The sequence below is a fragment of the Cottoperca gobio genome, chromosome 21 (genome assembly GCF_900634415.1).
Source record: "Cottoperca gobio chromosome 21, fCotGob3.1, whole genome shotgun sequence".
In the NCBI taxonomy this organism is placed as follows: Eukaryota; Metazoa; Chordata; class Actinopteri; order Perciformes; family Bovichtidae; genus Cottoperca; species Cottoperca gobio.
Window position 1 is genome coordinate 3571540 of NC_041375.1, and position 27078 is coordinate 3598617.

At 41.5% G+C, this 27078-nt stretch overlaps 1 protein-coding gene across 1 annotated transcript in view; it reads left to right on the top strand.

The window, feature by feature from the left end:
* Nucleotides 1–27078, top strand: part of gli2a (GLI family zinc finger 2a) — an 81451-nt gene that overhangs the window by 26383 nt on the left and 27990 nt on the right. Inside the window, exon 3 of the mRNA XM_029459660.1 lies at nucleotides 19397–19502. Coding sequence (XP_029315520.1) covers nucleotides 19397–19502 — 106 coding nt within the window. The remainder of the gene's footprint in view (nucleotides 1–19396; nucleotides 19503–27078) is intronic.

Genomic DNA, 27078 nt, shown 5'->3' on the forward strand with positions numbered 1-27078 from the left:
ACACAACACAGAGACGTCTTTGACATAACGTCATCACTGTTACCTCTTCACACTCTGGTGATAATGTTAGTTCATTGTTTTAATGTTTTAAGTTTAAATTCTGGCAGATCTTACACATTGAACCTTTACTCCCCACAATAACGGTGTTTGTACTCTTTCATTGACTTTGTGATACTAGCAACATTGCACGTTCTGTCAGCTGCACTTTAACAACATATCGCCCAACTATAAATCCAGTTTAAGTGTGTTAAACACATTTTTTTCTAAATGTTGGCCTTCCATCCACGCTAAGCTAACATTTTTATCTGCAGAATAAGTGGTCTGTCCAACCTTTTCCCATATGTTGGCTGTGATGCACAGTTACTGACCAAAAGAAGAAGAGATTTTACTGTCTTCATATAGTTCAGGCCTTTGAGTGTGGACAGAGCCTGACAGAATCCTATTGGGGAAGGCATTTTTAAATGTAACCGTCTAAGGCGGCATCTTTTGTTATTCATTGTATTGTTGCTAGGCAACCACAAAATGCGTGCTAACACAAACCAAAAACTGGACGCTATCTAATAGTTAATCATACTGTTTCCATATAACTGATCGGACATACTTTTTACTATACTTAAACACTTACAGACATCATTTGTACATGTATTGTATTTATCTGTCACCATCTTTACTTATAATGAATGCAATGTGTAGTTGCATGTGTACCTCAGCTAAAACGAGTGAAAGATACATTTTATAAACATGTGTTGTGGGTGGTTCTGCGCATGCTTTTTCCATGATTGCACACAGTGTTAGCTTTGGCAAAACAGGTGTGAGATGCTTACTGATAAGGGTACTGTAAATCCTTTTTATTCAGCAGAGTTGTAGTCTTAGAGCGAATCTGGCCCATCTGAATTTCCCACGGAACGGAGGCGGAAGGAGGGTGACGAGGAGAGAGAGAGGGAGAGATCAGCTGAAGAGGGGGGAGTATTGTTTACATATCAAGACACTTCCTTTAACTCCCAGGAAAAGCAGTAATTTACCTAGCAAGGTTTTGCATTCAAATTTTTCCATTGTGTCTATAACCCCTTAATTATAGAGGAGGAAGTAGCCCTAAGCCCCGGACAGAGGGCGAGGGCTCACCGAGAGCCTCGGTGAGTTTTGGACCCCCTCTTCCCCAGCCTTGATCTGGATTTCTCACTCCCTCTTTGCTGTGGCCATTTTGCCTGTTCATTAGCACTTGTGGGGTGTCTGGGCGCTTGCCAATTAGTGCTCCGCTCCAAGTAATATTTCCTTCCTTGAGGCCAGACCAGCTCTACTAGTAGAGACTTATAGGCGTCTGGGCCCGAAGGATGAGGGGTGAGGGGGGTTGGCACAAGCTGCCAAAACCACAGGGACCCTTACCCTTTTTACAGACTTCATAAAATCGTCCTAACATTTGGAACATTTAATGCAATTTCCATACAGGCTGGGTTCTTGCACATAATGACAAACATGAGCAAATATTGACTAAAGTTATAAAGGTTCAGTGTATAGGGTCAGATATATGGAGACTGTTAAGTTAAGTTGTGTATTCAGAAATGTGTTGAGGGTTTGGGATTTTCAATTTGTTTAAATGGAAGTTTAATTTTCTTAAGACATTTTCACATATTTTAGGAAAATGTTGTGAGTTAGTTTGTGTTTTAGGCAGGTGAGATTCTCTTTAACAAATTAGATCTGAAACAGACATGTCAAACATTTCCTTTTATTATGAGGATTTGACACTTTTCTTTATCTTACGTGACCGTAAACTAAATCTGCTTGGTCAGTCACCTTGGCTCCAATGAAACTGTGAGGGGCATTCTTCACTTTTTTCTGACATTTTGTGGAACACACGATGAATCGAGAAAGTAATCTACATACTAGTCAATGATGAAAAAAAGTGTTAGCTACAAATGGGACCATCCCAAAAGACCTGGCATTTCAATGAATCATGTTATTAAAAACATGAAGCCATCAAGGACAATTCATGTTCTTGTTTGCACGACATGAAGGTGAGAAGAAAGGTTTTCTGAAAGCTGTAGTTTGAAACAAGTAAGGAGTCTTTTATTTTTAGAATATACTGACTTACTTTTTTTAGATGTTTTTGCAGGTGAGCATTAAGTTAAGTCAATACTAGACAGCTTGTGATTTTGTGAAATGAGCCGTGTGTGTGTGTGTTTGTGTGTTTAGCTTCGGCAACTTGTCATAGCTGTATAGACAGTGTAATTGCTGTGTGGCAGATGGAGTAACAAAAATAATACAATGTATTCATGTCATGTGACTCACCTCTTCTGGGCAGCTTACAAAACTAGCCTAGTTATGAATAGTTATGAATAATTTCTTGGTATACATTTTTCATGGTAAAGAGTTTTTGAATGATTATATGTGTGCCTCAGCTTAGCAATTGCCTTTGCTACACACTGGTAACACAATACTTTTTACATACGTGCTGCCCTTGCCACCCATGAGCCCGCACTGGGAGAAGGAACAGGGCGGTTCTGTAGGCTCATGCTCATCAAAGATTGCCTGAGAAATATATTTTATAATTTTAGTATTCAGAGCTACAAGTATTCATTGTATTCTGATTGAACTGCTTAAACATGTTAAGGTCTAGAACTCTACGCTGTCCAATCTCAATGGCATTTTAAGATATTTCAGTAAAAGAAAATTATCCAAAGCATAAAATACTAATAAATCATTGCGTCTTTAAAAGCTGCTAATGCAACATCGGTCCTTCATCCATGCTTCAAATAGACATTGTCCAACTCCGATCTTCATGATAGACAAGCATCCGTAATACCCTCTGTCTTTCTCTTCCACTCTGTTACTTTCTCTCTCCCTTCTCGTCCCTTCTCGCACTCTACTGCCACACAGTTACTAGCACCATTAGGCTGTCATAACACGGCACATATAACCTGAGGTGATCCCAGGACTGAGTGAAGCAAGCGTCCCCGGGGGCGAGGGACTGCCGCAGCCAAACAGGATTGCTACCTCATGGTCTGGGGTGATGGGTACCACATGTAAGCAGAGGCAACCGCTGGCCCTAATAGGAACTGACAAGTGGCGGTCTGACAGGGGGAGATCAGAAGGCTTGAGCTGGTGTATCGCTATAGAAACGGAGCTCTGTATCTATAGGAGCTATGGCAGAGTGGTTTGCTTTAAATAGAGTCTTTGTACAGAGGAAACACGCACTCATGGATCCCCTGCTTGGTCTCTCCATCATTCTAGAGCTACACTGGCTTGCTAGACGCACATGCTGGAATTAATACGTTTAACTGATCCTTTTAATTTAAGGGTCTCATGGAGTTTTAGACCTCTAATAACGCTATGGAGGTGTTTTTATATGTCATACATGTGCACTCAGATGCACATGCACACAGGATACGCAGTCCAGTGGTGGACACTATTCCACTGATCTACAGGTGGTGGTAATACACCAAGATACACTGCAATGCACCAAGAAAGACAGCAAACTAGTAAACATGGATGTAAAATTTTAAAAGACGAAATAAATCCGCTTTGTAAATGATTGACGAGGCAGGAAATGCACTTGACATGTTTGTTAGACCTCAAGGACACTGAACTTAAACACGACTTTTGTTTGTTTACAAGAAAACTCCACAGGGCCCCTTTAAATTAATCTAGTTGCATTATGGGTGATGTAGTCCTCAGACGATTTCTCTGGTTCTGCTGCACCAATTTTGGGCCGTTTTTTATCTGTCCATTTTGACTCCTACAATTACCAGTGCAATGCTAAATCAGCAGAGAACTCTTGTACTGTAAATGGTTAAACACACTAGTTGTGACATGTAGATATGATGTGTGCTGTTCGATGCATGCTGTGCACAACAAATGTGTCGCAATTCATACATGAACAAGGCCACTTTTTTATTCTAGTGTAAAGAATTAGTTCTGACCAGGAGTCTAAGTCAGGTAAGCATTCATAGGTCGCACTAGGCTGTCGCTTATTTATGTATTTATCCTCCTTACCAGGAAATGTCTCATTGTGAAAGGTTATCCTCATATTGCTGGGAGTGTGGCTCGTCCATAGAACTCACATAAATGTTTCTCCTCGCCCACTTTGACACTTGTGAAACACCACACAAGAAGACATGCCATCACCAATCCATGGGGGAATGTGAAAGAATCACAGCTTTTCTGGAGTGTCAACTGGTATTGATGCCAGGAAGTAGGACAGTGACACGTTTCGTGACATGGTGCATCTTATGAAAGTGCACCTCAATGTTGGTGTGTGGGCTTACATTGACCACAACAGAATGTACAATTATGCCGTACACAGCTGGTGTGTTTTACCCTAAGTACATACTTTGTGCTAATACAGCCGTGGGATGGATGACAGAAAATATTTCACGGGCTACCTGAGACATGCAGAGTGTACAGCAGTGTTGAAGTATTGGTGGCTTTAGATACATGGGTAGAAACTAATGGGTTGTACATTCTCTCTACGTTGAAGATTGCGGAAGCCACCAACATCACAACAGTTTTTATCCCCTTTACTGGAGCCATGATTCATTCCCCTCCCCTATACCAGAGCGTACAGTGCGACTTCACATGATGTTTGCTGTGAGCACTTAATGTGGTTCTTTTAAAGAGAAGGTTTAGAATAATACAGTGGCAGCATGTGGCACCCTTTCCCCACAGAAAGAACAAGAGTTGGTAGATTAAGATCGCAACTGTGCCACATGTAGATCATTATCAAGAGCCAGGCAGGAACAGTTAAAACTTCAATGTGCTCTTAGATTGGGGCTTTGAAGCAAGGCAAAGGAAAAATGCTTTCTAATCAAGGCCTTGCAAAAACAAAAGCCACAATGCCTACATTCTAAGACGACCATCTCCAACCTAAGGAGCCAGATGTTTTTTGTTTGTTTGTGTCTATTGAAGGGAAAACCAAACTAAATAGTTAAAAAAATTATATGATAAGTCGGTCTTTAGTCTTTTGTTTGTTTAGTACATTAAAGCTGAGCAAAATTCCCTTTGGGGATTCTTGAGACATGTAAAACAACAACATTTTCTAGGTTTGATAAATGGAACTCTGCACTGGAAACAGACTGTAAAGAGAATTTTTTGTTTTGTTTTTAATCGAGTCAAGATAAGCGTACAAGTCTTTATCCTGGATTTGCTCTGGAGCCTGGAGTTTGGCGTGAGTCCACACTGTAATTGCTTCATCATGTCGCCACTCAATTTTGCCGTCACTAAGATCAGCTCAGATAGCATATGGAACTCTCTCCCATTTTCGGGTGTCTTATTTTAGCCCTCCAAAATGTCAAGGTTTGATCAAGTTCCACTGTTATCATCACTGTTTTAGTCCAAGTAAGACATACTTAACTGACACTGTCTTCAATTAGTTCCCAAAATGTTTCACTTTGTATGCACTCTGGCAGTAATTCAGTCTAGAAATGGGCTCAGTGACAGAGTAAGATGGACTATATTCAAAATGCATAAGTATGGGTCACCAAACTTGGGTATGTTATTAAAATACAGTGCAGATTTTATAATTATATTGTAAAATGTTTTAGTTTTCATTGTCCATGGTATGATTGGACAGATTCAGATTATTCAACATTTAACTTGCACATAAGGATGCAGTTGGTCACAACAGGTTTAAAGGCATGCACCAATGATTGAGTATTGCAATTCCTTATAATTGGAGTATTCAAAGGAGAAAAATAATAAACACAATTTAATGCAGCAAAAAGCCAAGTTATCCAGACATTAAATCCTTAATATGGGCTAAGCTCCTAAAACTCTTGATCCTACATTTCCCATAATGCAGCGGAACAACGTGTTTTTGTTAAGAATGTCCTTGTCAGCGTTGTTCAAACTCTATGCCCCAAGTGTATGACTTAGGCTTTAGGCTGGGAAACTGACCCTCATTTTTAACATAGGTGGAGTGCACCTTTGTGAAAAACAAATGGTACTTGAATAAGTATAGGGTAGTATAGTAATAGTATTTAAAATCAGTTTTAGATTTGTTTTTTATTTATTTATTATGCATACTGAAAATAAGACACCTCACTGACTGGCATCGAAATTAATCTTCCATGAAGTAAAACTTTAACATGCACAAAAATGGTCCTTTCAACTCTTCATATCTGTAATCACAGCTCAGTCTCCTACGTCTCTGTTAGTGTCAGGTTGCATAGGGATATTGGGAGTTCAGGCTTTAATCAGAACCTACATGCTTTAGCTACATGTTCAACTACTTGATTGTATCGCTGTCATCGTCATTTTCATTCTCTTTTTCATTTGTAGCCTTTAACCTTTTGATCATTTGCCTCAATGTGGAAATGGATTCCTTTATTTTGACATTTGCATGTTTTTACACGTTTGTTGAAACATTGTAAGGGTATACCTGAATCGTTTGGAGCAAATGAACACACAATGCAGTCCAGATGCGTTTTCTATGAGTCAATGGGAATCCAATGGATTAATATAAGTCAGTTCCAGTTCCACTTGTTCCATATGAACATTGGAAGCTGTGAGAGCAGAAATACCCCTTATGTTTAAGTCCCCATTGACATCTTCAGTGGAGTAATTTTACCTGACACTAATTGCTCAATCACCAAATGAGTGTCTCTTGTATGACAGGTAGATCTTTTGTGATCACTAATGGCCATGCTAAGCTTTGACAGAGCCTATTGAACACTATGAATAACCTATGGACATTCCATATTCTTTCTATAATTTTCTCCACAGACTTGACGTGGTCTTTACCATGTATCAATACCCCAACTTACTACTTGTCATAAAGTAGGACTTTACAAAGCTTATTCCATTCCACACAATTCAGTCAGAGAAACTTCTGTATTATAGCAAAGTATTATACAGTTGGCAGGAAAAGCTCTGCTCTTTAAAGGAGGTCTCAAAAGATCCAAACTGCAAATAATAAATCTGCTCCGACACAGTAAGAGTACAACTTGAGTCAATGTGCTAAGCTACTTTGAACCACTGTCCATTAAAGAAAATAAGAGTTATATAAATGGTAGGTGTATGTCATAGACGAGCATTAGTATCATGGTGGTGTAATGGATGTTTATGTGTTCACAAGTGTTAATGGGTATAAACTTGGACCTATGTAAGGTGTTTGTCCATGCCTGACTGCCCAGCCTGTCTTAAAACAATATTACCCCTAACCATCATGGCGGTGTATTTTCAGAGAAAAGACACATGGAAGCCAGTGGGCTCTCCCTCCATCCTCTGGCAGTGTTTACTATGCTGGTAAGATTGCTCCAAGGATTGTGCACAGAAAATCAAGGACTCTCAATTGACTCAAGGGGTTTACTCCAAACATGGCAAGCATGGCCCATAAGTGGCAATCCCATTGGCAAAAACAGCTGGACTTTGGATGAAGCGGCAACTTCTGGATCTGAAAAGTGAAGTCAATGCGGAAGTGCCTTAAAACCTAAAATTATTTTTTTAATAGCCAGCAGGTGGTGACTCCACTAGTTGCAAGATCAAGTCTGATGGTAAGTCTATAAGTAAATGACCTGTCTTCTCTCTTGATTTATTACCTCAGTAAACATTTCCCTATTGACTTTATGGTCTCAATCACTAGTTCTATGTCTTCTTCAATACAGATGTTCATTTAAATAATTATTTTTTATTAAAGTAAATTATGGTCCTATTTAGAGTAAAATAGACTATAAAGCAGGGTACGCTCTAGGGCGTTGTGATTGACAGGTTGCTACCAAGTTGATGCCTGTGTGTCAGTGTTTGACTTAGAACTTAAACAATTTCACAGTGGTTTTTTCAGTTCATGAAAGTTTATTTAACTGTTTTGGCTGCCTTGAAATGTCTTTTTCAGCATCTTGTTATTGTCTAGCATCTTGTTCTTGTCTTCACCTTACTTAAACTAATGGGTTACGTAACCCTCGCTACGTCTCCTTGTAGCACAAGTGCTCCAGTAGAGTGGCTCAGAGGTCATCAGTAGAATGCTGTACTTGAACTGGGCAGATTCTCTGTAGGAATGTTTGCAAAAGTATAAATGTTGAAAAGGTGAGGACCCAAACGCAGAATGCAAGATGATCTTTCAACAAAAAGAAGACTTTATTCCAGGAAAGCTTACAAAATTGCAAAGTAACAAATAAAACCGAAAATACAGACCAGAGGGTGCGACGAGGTAGCCACGAGGGGAAACCACCATGTAACATGAATGACGACCAGACAAGTAACACTGGGACAGACAGGGATATATACACGTAACCACTAAACGAGGGAACGAGACACAGCTGGGAGAGAAAGGCAACTACACAGGTGGAAACTAATCAACAATCACAAAAGGGGGAAAACACAGAGACCGGAAGTACAACTAGACATGACACAAGGGGGAGTGCAAACTTCAAAATAAAACAGGACATAGAAAATCACGATCATGACAGAAGTGTGAAAAACAGGGTGCACACACGCCGAACTGGACAAAACTGATTTCACAATAATCCTCAAATGTTGTTATAATAGATAGCTAATAGAATCACAGTCATTTAAGTTCTGTTCTTGTATGTTAAATCCTTTTATTAATTATTCCCTTATTTCATCATAATTAAATGTATGTATTAAAACAGGATACTTATTATCCAGCTCGACGCAAACCCCTCATGAATTAAAGTTACATTACAAAACTGCAGTGCCACTTCCTTATGATTAAGAGCCCTTCTCGACCATATCCACGATAGTGTTTGTCAGATAAAGGAGATTCCCCCACAGGCTTACCCGAGGTGACTCAACTCTCTCAGTGTCACACAAGAGAAGCTAATTTTATCACACAATGCATGCTGTTTGTCGTTGCAGCTCCAGTGACAAATGATTCCTTATCTTGAGGGCTGTTGTTTGTTATTGCTGAGTAATGTCCTGGCCGCTTGCTCTTGTCTCTGGAGCCTTCAGGGGCTTAAGCTGCCCCTGCTGTCAACTGTCAGGAACCAAATCCACATTACAGTCAATGTGTGCAAGTGCACGCACCTGAGAACACACCATCCAAGATACTCTGGGTTTTAAGTACAGCCCTGCAGAAAAAACAAACTTTCTTTGGATTTGTACACAAACTCAGGTGTCATTTACCCCATAGGCTAACTGTTTTCTTTGTTTGCCATTTACTTTCTGACTTAAGCTTTCCACTACTCAGCTTGACGGCCTTTCCATTTGCCTGCATACAATCTAATGAAGACAGACATGTAGACTAACACAGAGCAAGCTCCTTTTCTCTTTCAATGTCGCAAATCCATCTCCTTTATAAACGGTTCGACCCTATTGCCAGCGAGGGACTGATGAAAGCTACATGTGTTACTCATAGGGCCCCTTGTTTATTTGACTTCCATACTTGCATTAAGGCTAAGTAAACATATCAACTGCCCTGCAGGCTGCAGAACGGCCAGAGAGATGCAAGCGTTCAGATCACTTTCACAGCGCGCCACCCTTGCTGCCAGACTGAGATCTCCCTGGCAATGAATGAACCACTGATTAAAATCTTTCAGCACTGATTTAGCAGTGGGCAAAGATTTTGTGCAGTTTTATATTCCAGTATAATCAGCCTTTGCATCGGGTATATAAAGGAGACACTTAACCAAATACTTCACAAGAAATAAATTCAAAAAGAAAGTATTTGGTTTTGCGCAAAAAGAATCTTCTTTGCCTGAGGGCCCTTTAGTAATCATTAAAATCACATGTTTTGTGTCCTGGCAGATCCCAGAGGTTGTGGCCATTATAATTCATTGACTCCATGCCCTCTTCTTCTTCCTATTTCCTTTCCTTTTTGCTTATCACTGTATAAACTGACTCTCTTCGCTTCTTCCTTCACTCTAGCCTGAAGCAAGGTAGTCTTGTTTTTCTATCTGAACCACAAGAGGCAGGAAGGAAAACTGATGCTGTTTAAATTCACCAATAACCAGTAGCACGACCCACGCACTTCTTTACATGCCACTAAACCTAAACAGCTCTGGTTCCACGTCACTCACCAGTCGTGAAAAGTGAAAAGCTTGTCTTATTTGTCTTGTATTATTTGCCCCACCATGTCTTTGCACCTTTTCAGGCTGCTGGGCTTGTCTAGCTGAACCATGGGAATGCTTCCTTTCACTGATTCTGTGTAAAACAACCTGGATGCTTCAATAAAGAGGCTCATGTCAAAGAACTAGAGAGACAAGGGGTGCTGGATGGGAAACGTTTTTCCACTGTTCTTTATCAAAGTGGCCGTGAAACTAGCGATGCAAAATGAAGAAGTTGGTTCATAAATCACTCTTCTGTCGTGATAGGTTAGGAGTTGTCCTTTCGGGTAGCCCTGACAACAGATTCCAACTGGCTGAAACAACAACAGATGGAAAACAAATCAGCAAGCATGCCATAGTTTACTGCTCAGGGCAGCAGGAATATAATGTTGGCTAATTCTGCTCTACACATTGTATGCCTTAACCACTGATTGAATTTCAGATTCTGATTTTTCAATCCGAAAAAACAGGGGTTTATCTATTTCTCTTGATTTGATATGAATGTAGATACATGGGGTGTATCACCTGAGAGCCAATCCAGTTGGTCAGAGTCCCTCTGACCTGCTTCACAGCTGTTTCTTGTTAGTGCTTTAAAACAAATTCCCAGAGCGAGATGGTTTCCACGCTCAATCCCGCCCTGAAGAAAGAGGCCAGACACGAAGGGGGTTTATAAGACTCCACGTGTGTGTGTGTGTGTGTGTGTGTGTGTGTGTGTGTGTGTGTGTGTGTGTGTGTGTGTGTAAACAGCTCGGCCTTAACGTTTTATCTTATCGGGATAGATGACCTGAGAGTGCAGGGGCCTGCTCTGAAGATGCTCTGCCTTGTGTTATGAACGCCACCAACAGTCGGCTGAGTTCATTTCTTCCAAACCTATTTTGAGCTTTAAAAGTATCAACCCTTCACTGAGCTTTAGTGAAACTCAAAGGATGTTTACAGACATTCAGTTGAGAGTTGACCTTTGATTCAACTGTTGCAGAATATAAATACATGTAAGTATCTTAGATTGTACAAATGGATGGTACCAAATGTTTTTGACAGTTTATTCTAACCTGTCACTGGACATTTTAAAGACTAAGAATTGGTCGGCTTTGTAATGCAAACAGACATGAAGAGAAAGTAGAGGGATGTCCGCTGTGTCCTACAGTAAAGTCTGAAATGGGCCACATATTTTTAGAGCTGTTGAAAACTTTGCTGCTATTAATGTCACCATGAAATTAATGGATATCAGTCGTTTATTTAATAAAACCTCCAAGCTGATGGGTATAAACATTTTTAGGGACATGAATTATTTAAACTTAAGTTATTTCTTCTTCAGGGAGAATTCCCCTCTGACCTTTTTAAGCCTAAATCCTTCTGTGTTTTAAATAACATCTTACACGTCTTTACTGTTCAAAAGGGAAACTGTTGTGTATCATTTGGTAAGACACATCTAAAGGACTCTGCGTGGCAGTTTAATGAAGTCCAGGCCTGATCCGTCCAGGAGATCCTCCCCAGGCTCCTGCTTGGGCCTGGAGAGCAGTTCTCCAGGGGGGCACCTCACCTCGTGGTGACCCCCAGTTGAGATGGCTTTAGATTGATGTGCCTCCCTCTCCCACACATTGTGTTCTGTTGTTGGGATATTTCCTTCGCCTTTCCCTTAAAGAAAAGTTGCGGAGGGGGAGTGCTGAGCTGTGCTCAGGATGCCGTCATAGGGCGCTGAGGACGCTCTTTGTGTGAACTGGCAGCTTCTCCGTCAGCTGTGTCTCAGAGGTTAAAGGACTCACGGAAGACAGAAAAGCTCCGGGTTCCCGCTGTTTGAAGTGACTTGGCTTGATTGATGCGTTTACACTTGCCAGAAACTGGCAAGCAAATGCTGTTTCGGCCCTGAGCGAATGAGGAACAGATTGATGAAGTCACACGGATGTGTGGTTTTGATGAATCAGAATAGCAGAAAGCATATAGGCTAATAGTGACAACTCAGTACTTCAAGTATCACTCCACTACACGCGCGCTATACTCTCTCACCGAGACCAGGGGTTTATCTCGTGTTCCCCTGCATCCTTCTGAATTGCAATTACCACCGCCGCACCAATAACAAACCCAGCGCATTAATTACTTGATCAGCCCTACACCTGTGCTCTAAAGGGACCAGGCGATAAATCAGAAGTCTGCACGTGAAGCTGATTATCCTGACACCTCATCAGTCTTCACAGAGAGGTCCACTGCCTGCCACAAGGAGAGGCTTGCTAAGCCAAGCTACCTGTACGCTAACTTAACACACTCACACATGAAGGGTACACCAAGCCCCGCTAAACACCCAACACTCCGGCCGGGTGATGCATGGTGGTCGTTAGTCAGTGATCCCCAAGTGCTGCTGCTGGACACCACTGATTATACCAAGATGAAAACCTTGGAAGACTGTTTTTGTTTTTTCAGTTGAATATGGGTCTCAGTGGGCTAAGATCATAGAATTTAGCTGGTGAGCTTTTAGAAAAAGAACTACAATTTCAGAAATGTAATGTTGACATTTTGGAGGGGCAAGCTTCTGAAAAAAGCAAGAGTCTCCTTGTGCCATGCTACTTCCCTTGGAACCTATTTTACACTGAATGGATGTTAGCACCACCAGCTAATGGCAACCCAGGTGAGATAAGCTCTTGGTTTTTAGAACAATTAGGAGAGTTGGTGCAGCACCTTGTAGCCAAGGTGATGGATCATACTGGTGGTGGGTTCGTGGGGTTGATGCTGAGACTAAGGAGTGATTGGCTAAGGCCAGCGTGCAGATTTGACAGAGACTGATGGCAGAGGAGAGAGGCCAGCTGGGTCCAAGTGAGATCTGTAAACACGGCAAGACAGGAACTGAGGCAGCAGAGGCCCGGGCAGCTACACAACAGCTCCTGCTAGGTGATACAACACATCTGGGGGAGGGATGAGGGTGTCATGGCAACAAGATATAAACACTGCCTTTATATCTCTAAGCCATAAAGATAAAACCCCATAAAACCCCCTTTTTTTATCTCACATTTGCTCATATACCCACAGCTCATCAGGAGAACCCTCATTAACTAGAAGGGCACTTGGTGTGCACAGTTCTCCACCAAGGCCATGCCCTATCTTGTAGTGTTAACGAAAGTGAAAAATAGTGTGTGCATCTGCTACAAGATTCTCCAAAATGGTTTAATGGGTTCTTCATGCTCCACCCTCGGACCAAATGTTATGAAAATTGGGCTTTTTCTGTACTCCTGCTGACAAACAAACCGAACCAAAAACTGAACTTCCTTAGCGGAGGTGATAAATGCAGACCTCAAAGACTTGGTATCATTGTTTTTTGTTAAGTTGTAGTAGTCAATATTTCTATATACATTCAACAATAAAGTAAATGTGTACATTAAAAGGTGTGTCTTATAGTGACAAACCAGCCCAGCTCTAAAGCTCCCCTCAGCTCTATAAAGCATTTTAACGTCTTTCAGTTTATGGTTAGGGTTTTACTGCCCACAACCTAACTGTGTTAGTTCAGTATCTCCGCCCTCATCAACCTTGTCTCTTTCAGCTGTTTTTTTAAAATACTACCGGCTCAGCAGCAAGCAGCAGACAGATACGGTCATCAACAAGCTGGTGAACATAGTGGAGCATTCAGCAGCTAAAGAGACACATGTATTTCTCAGGAGTTAGTAGAGACCAAAACAGTCAATAATATGTCAAAAAATGTATTCATGCCGCTTCAATACTAGCGCTAATACAGCACCTGAGTTTTGCTACATTACTGAGTAATAACAAATATGCTCTTATTGGAAACCTATTTCTCATCAGATAAAAGAATAAAAGCGTGATTTCTCAAACGTTAAATTTGTTCTAAACCCAAGTAGCCCTAAAATGACTTTGTCTAAACAAAATTCACACCAACATAATTGCTAATCTGAGCATGCATTCAATGTCAGCTTTAAATACTATGTACTATGGACACAGTTTGGTCTGTACTATAAAAGTGTTGAGGTTCAATACCCAGCCCTCGCCACAACTACTAACTAGTGGATATGTTTATATTTGAAATATAAACATCGGATTTCATAATGGGCTATAAAAAAGTTACAAGCTTCAAGCACCATGCCCTCTTTACAGTGCTGGCTCCAAACCCCAGGGAGAGAGTGTTTGATGTGTACATCATAACATATACTAACTTTGCACAAGTTCACAGGGACTAATGAATTTCCGCTCAAACCATCTTGTGTCATTACAGGGACCACTGGCCTAATCCACTTACCTTCTGCCCAAAATCCCCCTATCAATAAAAAAGGTATCATTTTACCCTCCCTGAGGGCTGTTAAAAGTAAAGAGCCACTCTGTTAAGACTTCCTTTCATAGATGGCAGTGGTTCCGTGCTCTCCTGTAAGCCTCTAATCCCTCTGTCGCCATCACTCGCCCATGTACTACCCTAAAGGAAGCGACGTCTTGCAAACTAAACCTGCAGGTTTCATGTTGTGTGTGTAGTGCAGGATTCTCGGATTAGGCTAAACATACACTTTTTATTAACCTTGGGCATAACACTTGCTGAAGTGTGTGTGTGTTTGTGTGTGTGTGTGTCCGTGTGTGTGTGTGTGTGTGTTTAAGAAAGGCATGTCTCTTGAACCTCAAAGTAACACATTTGTGTCCCTCTTGATGGTTGCTTACTGAGAGTGAACTGCAGAACAAATCAGTATCTGTGTGCAATTGTGAGTGTGTGAGTGTGTATGCATGCACATGAGCGTTTGTGTATAGCCGTTGGCAAGGCGCTGTGTAGTTAGGACCCAGGCCAACTTTTTCTGCTGGAATTTCCTGTCTGAATTGAGCACCCCCACTCCTACTCTCTGAGCCACTCCAAGGCGCTCGGATCGAGTAGCTTGCGAGAGAGAGAGAGAGAGGAGGAGAGAGAGAGCGTAGATCGGGAGAGGGAGAGAGAGAGAGAAAGAGAGAGAGAGAGGAGAGAGAGAGAGGAGAGAAAGAGGAGAGGAGAGAGAGAAGAGAGAGAGAGAGAGAGAAGAGAGAGAGAAGAGACAAAGAGAGAGACAGAAAGAGAGCAAGAGAAAGAGAGACAGAGAGAGCGCAGAAAGAAGAGAGAGAGGAGAAGAGAGGAGAAGAGAGAGAGAGCGCAGAAGAGAGAGAGAGAGAAAAGAGAGAGAGAGAGCGGAGAGAGAGAGAAGAGTGCAGAGAGAGAGAGAGAGCGCGCGAGAAGAGAGAGAGAGATAGCAGCATCTATCCATGCCTCTCTCTCGCTCTCTTATCTCTCTCTCCATCCCTCTCTCTCTCTCTCTCTCTCTCTCTCTCTCTCTCTCTCCCTCCCTCTCTCTCTCTCTCTCTCTCTCTCTCTCTCTCTCTCTCTCTCTCTCTCTCTCTCTCTCTCTCTCTCTCTCTCTCACGACAAAAGCTTTTTTTCCCCAAATTATTCCTAGCCTGGCCTGGCCTCTCAGGGCATTATTATTATTATTGTTGAGTACTTCCTCGAAGACATGAGCCCACTCCACTCTCCACTTCAGCACGGTCCTGATCTGGGGCTTCATTTGGACGTAATGAGAGAGTGCTTTTTCTTCTTTTGTCTCTGAGACAAGAGACTCGATGGGGCCTTTGTTAACATCGAACACCTGGCATTGTCTTCAGTGAAAGATCAAACCGGGGCTTTAAGATGCAAACTTAAAGATGTGGCAGGATGTTTGGCACGTCTGGAGCCTCATTACGGGGGCTAGGGGGCAAAGATGTGTTCAGTCTGAAAACACGTTGTGAGAGATCAGACCACTAGTTAAGGTTCTTGTGGGCTGAATTGATTTATGATATAAGATTACACAAGCACAAAAGTCCCTCAGTGCACTGTGCATGATGCACTTAACTGCATTTTGAGCATTTGCTATGTTTTACAAAATTAGCACCATACAGTAAAAGATAGCCTAGCTGAAAAGACAAAACACCAATAGCTTTAGTAATAGTTTACATAATTACCTATCTGAAGCCCGTAGCCTACAAAACACCTATATCTGGCTTTTGTGTTCAGTGGGAAAGGTAGAAACAAAACAAAAGACTCAACAGGGATTTATAATTATATAATTTATCTTATCTTATTTATTAATCTAAAAAGTTATTATTTTTCACTGTTCCAGATATGAGTTAATGACCTGACCTGAAAGTGAGGCATCATGGCTTTCATACCAAGCTTTTCCAAAGCAGCATCCAAAATAGAACAGAATTGAAAAGGCCTCCTTCGGTCAGGGTGTGTGGTTTCATGTACGGATGAGCCAATGCAACTGGAAGTCTAGTTTGGGCAATAGATCCATGATTTAGTCTAGGAAACTATCATGGTGACCATTTCATCTTCCGTCTCAATGTCACATCGTGTTACTAATGTCGCTCTGAACAGTCCTCAGCTCTGTTTTAGATATACAGTATAAAGCCCACGGTGGAGTAACCCTGCTTGCTTACACACCCAAAGGGGACAGACGGGCGGTAAATCAAGCAACTGAATCGTGTGAATTGTCCCAGCCATGTACCTGTCGGTAGCTGTCCCTGCAGTCCAGGAAACAATGCAGCTGTCTGGGTGATGGAAGGGCCTGTTCAGCCCTTATCACCCCCACATTCAGCAGTCCTAAGCTGGGAGTGTCCGCCTCTGGGGCTTCTGCTTGGTGCTGGTTATTGTTTGTGCATGTGTTTCACTAATGGGGAGAGCATTATTTATTATTAGGAATTCAAACAAAAATCCTGAGTAATCTATGATGCATCTGCGTTGTTCATTGATGACAGTGATTCTCAGTTCATAAACTACCCTATTTTAAAATAAGATGGAAGGCGTTGAAGTTAAGAGCGTTACCTGTGAAAACCATAACTTTATCAAAAGAAAATACATCACAACACAAGTGCAATGGAAAGTAATAAATTAAGGGAAAGAGAATAGGGTCCTGCTGTTAGACAGTGTAATACGTCTAAACCAATACGTCTAAAATAAACTGACGTCCAGCACAACCTTGCTGTCTTTGTCTTTGTCTTGGTGTCGTCTCCTCGTCCCGTGCCCTCCCGCCCCTCTCCACCAGAGATATGCCAGGCAGCACAAGCAGGGGGCACCTCTCAGAGAAAGCCCCAACTTCTGGCTCCACTTGTGAAACAAAGCACTAACTCCTTTTCCCAGCTCTCACTCCCTCTCACTCATTTACTGGGTGCCTCTTTTGGCTTTGTAACACAAGTTGACTCGGAATTGGCCGCCTGTCTCTTGCACAAAAGCAAGGAAGGGTCACTGGCTGAGATCCAACGGCATAGATCTTGATAGAAACACAGAGCCCTTGGCCTTCTCAGCTCAAAGACGAGAGCAGACAAGGAGCGCGGGGCACCAGACGGATTTTAACAACTCACTTTGGCTTCACAGGCAATTTTTCACTATTCTGTGGCAGTGAGGTGGGAAAACTTTACCTGGTTTTTAAGTTTTAAAGATATTCATACATTTTACTGCTGTGCAAATCTACCATGTCTTTCATTTCTGAAGTAGAAATTCATGGAATCACGTGAAGACATACAGAAGGTCTTCTGGGAATACTTAACGTAAGCCTTGAACTTAAAAAATCAGGTTTTTAGGACAGTTTTGACTATTTTGGCACAACTTTGAAAAAATCTTAATAAACTGTAATGCAAAAGTCATAAAGGCCGTTTATTTTTAAAGGGAAAACAATCATTGTTGGGTAATGCTTGCCCCAAGACAAATTCCACACCAGTCACAGTTCAGGGCTGCCCTCAGGGAAACGCTCCTCTCCCATTCGTGTGTAATCCCATCAGAATTAACTAAGAACAAGATGCTACAACGTCATGATGATTGCCTCAATCACAATAACAAAAGGCTCAATCAGGGTTAAGTAGCAGTAATGTCTGTCTTTGTAATTGGCATTATCTAAAAACAACATTTAACGTTCTGCCATAGCCTAAAGGCCCAGAGTCCTGTTACACCTTGTTTTCATGGCACTGTGTGCAAGTGTTAGCACCCTTAAGGCACATCTCAAACAGGGAGGTGTTTAAAAAATGCAGACTTTGGAAAGAAAAGCCAAAGAATATTATCATCGTTGTGATTACAGGGACAAACAGTGGGCTTTAAATGCAAATTCCATGTATACAAAAATACATTTCCAGTAAAATAGCAAGCAGATAAAGAAATACTTACCTCAATGTCAGAGAAACCGGTATTTACAGTATTTGAGGTGCTGAGGTCTATTTTCTCCTCTTTTCCAGTAATATCAACTTAAAACTTCTTCCATATTAAACTGTTGTCTTGATAAGACTCTACTCACTAAATACTAACATCCACCACTCTGTTGCTCTGAACATATTTTTTTAACAGTATTACAGTTTTTATTCCACTTTTCTATTTTTCCCCCATCCTGTTAAAATACCGTCAATGAAAACCAACACTTCCTACAAGATGTGTCACATTAAAAACCCTCCAGTAGCTGATTGGGTTTAATTAATTCTTTAACTGGCAGACTTTAATGGGAAAATGCTCTGGAAGCTTGAGGTTTCATTGACAGTAGCTTAACAGCTATCAAGAAAAAAAACTTGAATAAAAGGAGTATTTCTGTTTGTACTGACTGAATTAAGTTTTGCTGAATGACTATTAATTCTGTCAACAATACATGCGTACATCCTCAATATTCATCACATTGGTCTAAAAAGACGCCTCCATTTCCCCCCTGCCACCCAGTCCCACAGGTCCTCTCAGGTAGAGATAATGATCAGCTCTCACTGAGCTTTGACCTTTAACCCTGGTGGTCTCTGCTCCCAGTTCATCCCAGGTTTACTGGACCGTACGGACAAAGAATCCTAATAGCAACCAGGATTAACCCAAGGGAGCGGCACTGCACTATGCTCTCTGTCTCTGTCCCTCCATAGTCCATCCACACACACACAAAGACACGCACAACTGAATGTGGATTATGAATTATTCTGGATCGCTGTCCTGCATCAAACAAGTAAAACTTTTTCACATGAAAATGGAGAAAATTAGTGGTCTTTAGTCTATGATTAAAGCCCTCCTCCTTCTTTAATCAAGACAATAATGTCTACTACTCAGCCGTTGTAATCACAGTGGTTAATGAAGATCGGCTGTGTTGTCCTAATGACATATCCCTCGAGCCATCAGAGCAGTTATGGCAGGAAATGGTGGACTTGTGCATTCTTAGTCTGACACATAAAACACATTCATTGTTGTGTAAACCCTGCTTTGGTCTCATTGGATAGAGAGGGCCATTAATGAACATACACTTCTCGGGGCAAGGTTTCAATTACTGGGGGATTACAGGATGTGTAAAATGCTACGGTTGCATCTCATGTTGCGTTGCAGGCATTACACAGGATTTAAGAAATGTCTCATCATTCACTGTATTAGCTTTGTTTTTTATTTGTGACATTCTTTCTCTTTGCACTCACAGGTGCCCACCACCTCTTCCCCACGTTTCACACGCCCATCCCAATCGACATGAGACACCACGAGGGGCGATACCATTATGAGCCACACCCACTCCACACCATGCATGGGTAAGTTTCAATAGATATCACTGGTCATTGTGAACGTATATCTTCCCGAACATACCATGGCTCACCTGTGGGCCGGTTATTACCAAATCTTGCTGGGCAACCAAACATAATTAAAATCTACAAACTTTTAATTTAAATTCTAGTGGACATCCCAAAGTGTTCAAAGATACCAAATATATCAGGCTGAATTTTAGGAAAATGTTAATAAAATGATTCACAAAACTTCTAGAATATTTACATTTGATGCAATAGAATCCTTGTTTTGAATACTTAGTGTAAAAAATGATACAGCTTCAATGAAGAGTAGGTACATATGATGCTGTAAGGCAATGAATAATACAATGATTGTCCAACATTTCCAACTGTATGTTTAAAAGCATTCACCAAGCAAATTCATATCATAGCAGTCAGACAAATTTAGAACTTTGAAGATCATGTCATGTCAGTTGTTTTCCTTTTGTATTTAATTATTTATTCTAGCATTATTGTCATGTTTAGTTTTGTGTTTTTTTTGTCTTCAAATGTTGAAATTTAATAAAGTGATAAAAATAATAATAATAATAATAATAATAATACCATAACAAAGGTGTCATAAGATTGTCTTGTCAGCAGAAGGGACAGGTTACCTGTTTGTTGCAACACTTGGTGTTAAACAGTCAACAACAGTCAAATTAAGGTACAGGTATTGTTTCCAGAGCTAAATAATGTCTGAAAAGCAAAGATGGCTCAATGTGACTTTTAAAGGTCAGTTTTAACTTTTCATCGCTTTCTCTTTCTGTCAATTGTGCTACTACTGCTATTTGTCAGCACCAGAGTTGAAACAAAGAATTTCAGCTCTTTCTGAGCTTCATTGACGGAGTTGAAATACATCAAAGCCAGAAAAGCTACATTAGCATACAACAATACAGCAGAATGTTGACACTTCCTCTACCATCTCCAGTTCAGTTCAGTCACTTTATTATCCCAGATGGGAAACTTGATTTACAGTCAGTACTAACTGAACTGCTAGTAACGAGTACAAAAAATGAAAAACAACAATACACAAATGTTTCCTGTACATACAATATACAGAACACAACACCACAACAAAACAAATTATTAAAATTCTAAATTACATGTGCAAATTTCCTCCCATAAAACGTCATGTTGTGGGACTTCTAGTAGTCTCTAATAAAACAGCAAAGCTGAGATAAAGCCCAGTGAAAGACAATGTTGGGAGAAGGTGCTTCACTTTTAGATAAAACTGGCAGCGCATATTTTATATAATAAACATTCTTGTGTTATTATTGGCTATAAAAGTAGAAATCTCACTCAATCACACATACTGCATATGTATTTAATTTCTAAAAAGCGTTCCATTTTAAAACATGAGCTCACGGTTTATTGGTTGCTATAAGTAGGCTGGCCGTCCAGTTGTGTGCTTGGATTTGAAACTTGCATCCTACCCTGACCTACAAAGAAACTAATTTATTTTCTGACTTTATTAATGCAGCATTACCATAAAAGTCTTGGCTTCCTAACATTGCCTTCTTATGCTTATCTAAAATATTCGAATCCAGGAAGGTAACCCAGGAGTAAGATCAATAGAGGTTTTGTGAGGAACTGTGCTGTTACATTTAAATTCAGCGAGATCAGGTGATACACAGTGTAGGCAGAGCTATTCATCACCTGCAAAGCCAAGGGAAGGAGGGGGGGGGCAGTGTAGCTGTGCACCCACTTTTGTTTTGATTAATGTGATGTGACTCTGACAGAGTGCTCCCACTAATACATCAACACCTTGATCTAGCTGTCTTTTCCCCAGCATGCATCAAATTCACCTAATTACCGCGTGTTGTCCCGGCGAAATGGAGCAGGGTGTCGGCGCAGGGTGTCGGCGCAGGGTGCTTGGCGCTTGGCGGCAGCATTTTGTCAGTTGCCGGTTGCTGTGTGTCAGAGTTGTACTTCCTGTCTGAAGGATCGTGCTAACTCTATATGGAGTGCCTTTCATCACTGTTTGCATGTAACATAATGAGGGCTGCAGGTCATGATGTCACAACTGTCATAATGCACATCCTGCCGTACTCACTGCTTTGTTAGCTGCTTTGCTCCCTGGCTGACTGTGCAGGGGAATAGACTGGGTAAGAATATGAATGCACATACCCCATGTGTACAGTAGCTTTGAGCCCAGGTGGAACCTTTGTTACACGTCATTTCCTGACTATCTTTTATGTTTCTTATCAATAAATGCTGTTTAATTAATCTACAAAAAGGTTTGATTAGTTTGGCATTAGAGGTGTTTAAAGAGTACATCACCAATTTAGCATAGAGCTACTGTAACATTGTCTGAGTCACGATGTACAGTTTAGAGAAAATGGTCAGTACCGATGCAGCAGAACCAGAGATATTGTCTTTTTAGTACGGTGTTAATATGCTTTCATTTAGATGCTTGTTGGATTGTGTAAGGCCCCTTCAATCCTCTATTCAAAAGCTGTTTACACACAGGTGGTTCTACAAAATAATCTCCTGGCCAATATTATAACATTTATACACATTACGCAGAGTTACACAGAGTCAGTACATGAAGCACCTTTGCATCTGCATCAGCACATTTCTAAATGCTTGATGTACGATTGAAAAATAGCAACCTTGCTGTCACTGCCTTTCATGACATGCCCCCATTAGAGAGGAGAAACATGCCATTGCCTCTTGTGGGATGACAGTAGAACCTATGTGCTGTGTGTTACATATTGTGGAGTTGGGCATCTTCTGTGCAAACCCACAAGCCCGGAAAGCCAGCCACTGTGCCGGCATGTTTGACCGGGTAATTAGCATCCGAAATCCAGCCTTCCGTTCCCAGAACCTCAACGACAACGCAACAGATGAGAAAAACAGATCCCCCGCTCATTCCACAGCCCATATTTATTGGGGGGGGGGGCAAATTGCAGCACTAAAAAGGTTGAAATATGCCCAAGGTTTTTGTGTGGCAGAGCTGTGGGCTACACCGCCCCTGTACACAAACAGATGTGGTCACACTCACCAGGAAATCAGCCGGTTCAGGGCCACAGAATGTGTTGATTAAATACGGTTTACAGATCAGCCATTTGGGTTCATCTTGTTTTTTTTCCCTTCATTGTTTTAGTTTGGTTAACATGAAAAAAGGAAAAGAGGGGGGTGAGTGAGGGGTAAGGGAGGGTGCCAGATTGTCGAGTCTTACGATTGGTTGTCAGTGGTTTTGACAGACATGTTGTTATCTTATGTTGTCTTGTTGGCTCCAGCCCTGATCATCGTCACAGCTAATGTTTGAATTTAGATGCTCCCCTGAGTTACAGCCAGGAATGTGCTGCTGAAAAGACAAGGGACCCATCAATCAAAAGACTAGGAAGTTGCAAATCAATAGCCTGGAATTTCCACAGTTTATCACGTGCTCTCAGTGTCATTTTCTTGCACTCTAAAAAGACTAAATGTTATGTGACAGCAGCAGAGCCGAATAATGGATAATTACCCTCTGTATAATCCCGTCTCATTTAAGTATATTATCCCATCGTCTGACATAGTTCTACTGGACCCCTCCTTTGTACACAGTCCTTGCTTCTTAATGAATACAGTATCAAGTTGTGTCCAAATCCTCAGCATCCTGATCAGGGCCCCAAAAACAACCAAACCAGGATCTTAGCATGTCCCCTGTGGGGCAGTGTGGTGATTTATCTTGATCGCCTTGGCTGCCCAGAAGTACAGAAGGGAGTGTGTCACATCATAATTCATCCCACCCCGAGCCAGTAGGGAAAATGCCAGAGAGGCAAATTCTGACTTGTTGGTCAGCCAGGAGGAGCAGACAGAAAGGGAACTTGAAGTTGGAGTGTGGCTTTAACTGCTCACCTTGAAAACAGGTTACATGGGCAGCATCTTGTGGCAGTGAAGAGGGATCATATGCAAAGTCATCAGTTGCAGAAAGAGCCATTTAATGAATTCACACAATAGTGAAATTCACAGCAGCATATTAGGGTCATTGTAGTCAAAGAAATTAATTTTTACAAAATAAGTACGTAAGTGGGTAAGTGGTAAATCTTTTTAGATTAAAGTCACAGATGTATAACTCGTAAATTACTTCTAGTTACTTCTCAAAAATGTACCACTTTAATCTCAGAAATTGTAATTTCTTCATCAGAATATAATCCTCCCCTCTCACGGCTCCTTGTTTATCTTTTTTTAACCTATAATGGCCCTGATACGCTGTCGTAGAAATGTATTGAATTTATCAATGCAAAAATACCTTTAGTCTTCCTTTCTGACGTGAACTAGTTCATATGAAGTGCCACTCGACCCTTTCCAAAGGCAAAGTGTTTCGACCACACTCCTATGTACGTGCATTCTGGTATGTTCTTACTCATTGGGTTACTCATATGCTCAACAAGCTGCGCCATGTCCAAATCACTTTTTCTCACAGCAGAGTTTTAACAATGGAACAACAGAGCGCATGTAATCACACAGTACAGAACACAGAGACAAAATAGAAATTACCTAGCATGTCATCTACTGACTCACATCAGCTTCCTATCCCCCCACCTATCCCTATTCCCCCTCAAGAATCATCTTTACAAGGACAAACTCTTGGCACTTTTTTTTTAAGTTATGTTTTTGGGCTTTTCATGCCTTTATGATAGTGGAAAGTGCAGATTGTGAAAGGGGGAGAGAGAAGAGGAACAACATACAGCAAATGGCCATAGGTCAGACTTGAACCAGTGGCTGCTGTGGCAAGGACTCAGCCTTTATATATGGGTCGCCTGTGCTACCGGGTGAGCTACCAGGACGCCCAACTCTTGGCACTTTTTTTTGTCAGCAATGAAGAATTTAGATTTGTAAGCGCATGTGAGCACAGATTCTTAGCATGTTTCCAACAGGCCAGCCACCCATAGTGTTCAGGTAAAATGGAACTTTCTTTAAATGGCAGCCACTAATTAAGAGCCAGGGCTCCGAGGCCCTCAAAGAGCTTCCCATGCAACCTCTGCGACTGAAGCCTCTGGAAAACACAAAGACTTCAAGTAACATCTTGTCAGAAAAAGGGTGGATCGACAAGGCTTCGATAATGGTACCTGCCAGACAGGACTATTATTTGCAGCCTCCTGACAGTCAACGGCAGTAAATTTCACCTTATTATCAAGCCCTCATGCACGCTTGTGGTGGTTTGAGTGATTTACTACAGCTAGAGTGATGCGTGTCGACACACTGGTTCGCTATCGGCCAAGAAACATAACTGTTGTTGACAGATCTAGATTTGAAGTAAAAATGTTGCTAAATGGTTCTGGTAGGTGAAGCATGCTGGGGAAGGGGAACGTTGATTATATAATTATTTCTTCTCAAAGCAAGTTTACCATTGAAGTTCTGATTATATTTACACATGAAGCATTTTGAGGATGTTCATATCACATTTAGGAGGGCTCGTAGACGGACTAACATTGTTGGTTTGCATCTGGTTATGAGATTCAGGTTCCTCCATACATTAGGCAGCCATTTCTAATATTCAGTCCATTCTGGAAACATATTAGACTGTATTGCATTGTAGTTTTAGCTTTAAATGGAGGGAATGCCTGTGTGTGATTACTTCGATGAGCTTTAAGTCGCCCAGGCTTATAAGAAAGAGAGCCAGCACCAGTGCCAATTTACCCAGGTAGTCCTTCAGTGAATCACCCGAGCACTAATCTGAGGCGGCAATGCCAAGCTCTCTGTAGGCTGCTTCGAGGCGGACTGAGGGAAGCGTGTTTTTGTGTATGGAGCGTCTGTTTCTTCTCACTTCTCCCGTCCTGCCCAGAACAGAGGGCTCTTTATGGTTGTTTGTAGGGGAAGACTGGGCCTGACGGCAGAAAGTTGGCCCTCAGACAAGGCCAGCAGTCTGCAGGCGCTTACTGGAAATGGAGCGAGGGCTGGGGCTCTGGGTTGGTTGGCACGGCCCGAGATGGGCAGGGCTGGGCCGGGTGCAGGTTGGCGTCCGCACAGAGACAGTGAATGAGAGACTGAGCAGGGAAATTCTGAAGAGAGGATGGGGGGGGAGGTTCTGCCAAGCATGCTTACTAGGTCTCAGCCCCACCTTTCATAGCCACAGCTAGTGACTACAACATTGACCAGTCACACTTATTTCATCAGAGTCAATGATTTGACACCGCTGATGTATACTGGAAATGATTTACTATTTAATATTTACTGACCTTAAGGCATCTATTTTCTGTACTGCTTAGTGCTCAGTTCACAGACAGATATAAAACGTTGGATGTAACATAGTCATAGACTAATCTCAATATTTAATTCACTACCATTAATGTTACCAGCTAGTGTGATCCAGGCATCTTTTTAGACAAACCTTTGTTACACATGCAGTTGTTGCTGACGAGAATCAAAAGCACTCATATAAACACTCATGAGTTCACCGCAGCCATCAGGCTGGTGACTGTCGGCTTGAACAGCATTTGCTCTCAGGCACATATAAAGACGGCTATGCTTTTATTTTTGACCCCCAGCAATGATGTTATGGTTTCTGTTTGGTTTGTTTGTCAGCAGGATTACGTAATACACTACTGGCCTGATTTTCATGAAACGTGGTAAAGGGGTGTTTGGAGCTGATCCAAAACACGGGGCAGCTACACAAATTATTTTTCACTTTGGTTAACATAGTTAGCTAGGGCATGTGGCCTTGGTGGAGGTCTGCGCTCTCTGAGTGGTCTTCTAGTAATTACATTGCATTGTTTTATCTGAGTGTTAATGTGGTCATATTTTCAACAAAAGAATTGTTCCCGATTATGAGAATGATCCCAACATGGCCATATAAACATTTTAAGTATAAATGTTGAACTGACAGTGAAGTGACCTCCAACAGGAACTGTATTTTGCAGAGGCTACAATGCCTAACATTTTATTCATCTGTTACTCATTGTGTAAGGCCCTCCTCTACCCTACTGACAGCATCACAATGATTCATCAGTCTGCTCATTCTCCTTGAACTTTATTATCCTCAACCCTTTTTTTTGTCTTCCTCTTTTATTCTTAAGAGAGTTTGACTGATGACTTATAGTTACTATTCTTCATTGAGGATTAAATACTTTGTTTTATGTCTTGTTGTCACATACAGTTTTCATGAAATCAATGGTTTATAGGGTCCTAGGTTTCTCATGTGCTTTTGGTTTCATGCAAATCCGTCATTCCCTCGTTAGTATTTGTCATCTTCTGGGTATACCTCTTTCTCCTGGACAAAGTTAACCTATAGTCAGGCACAGCACTGTAACATACCTGTTTATTTAACCACAGTCCAGTTTCAAATAAAGGTCTACTCAAATTGTAATCCCTGCTAGTGTTGATTGACAATTGGTCACAGTTACAGCAATATACTAAGTCATTCAGCCTTCCTCTGTTAGTCATCGTTCTTTCCCCTTAGTCTTTCTGAGGAATGGATTTCTACCAGGTGTTCTCGCCACACACTGAGGGAGCGGCAGGCCTCTTATCAGAGCTGAAGCACACTAGGTCGACATAAGTACTAGTGCCCCTTCAAAGGGTTGTGCCACTGCCAGCGGCCAGCAGACATTTTTATCTTGAGTTCAGCCCTTCTGGGCTA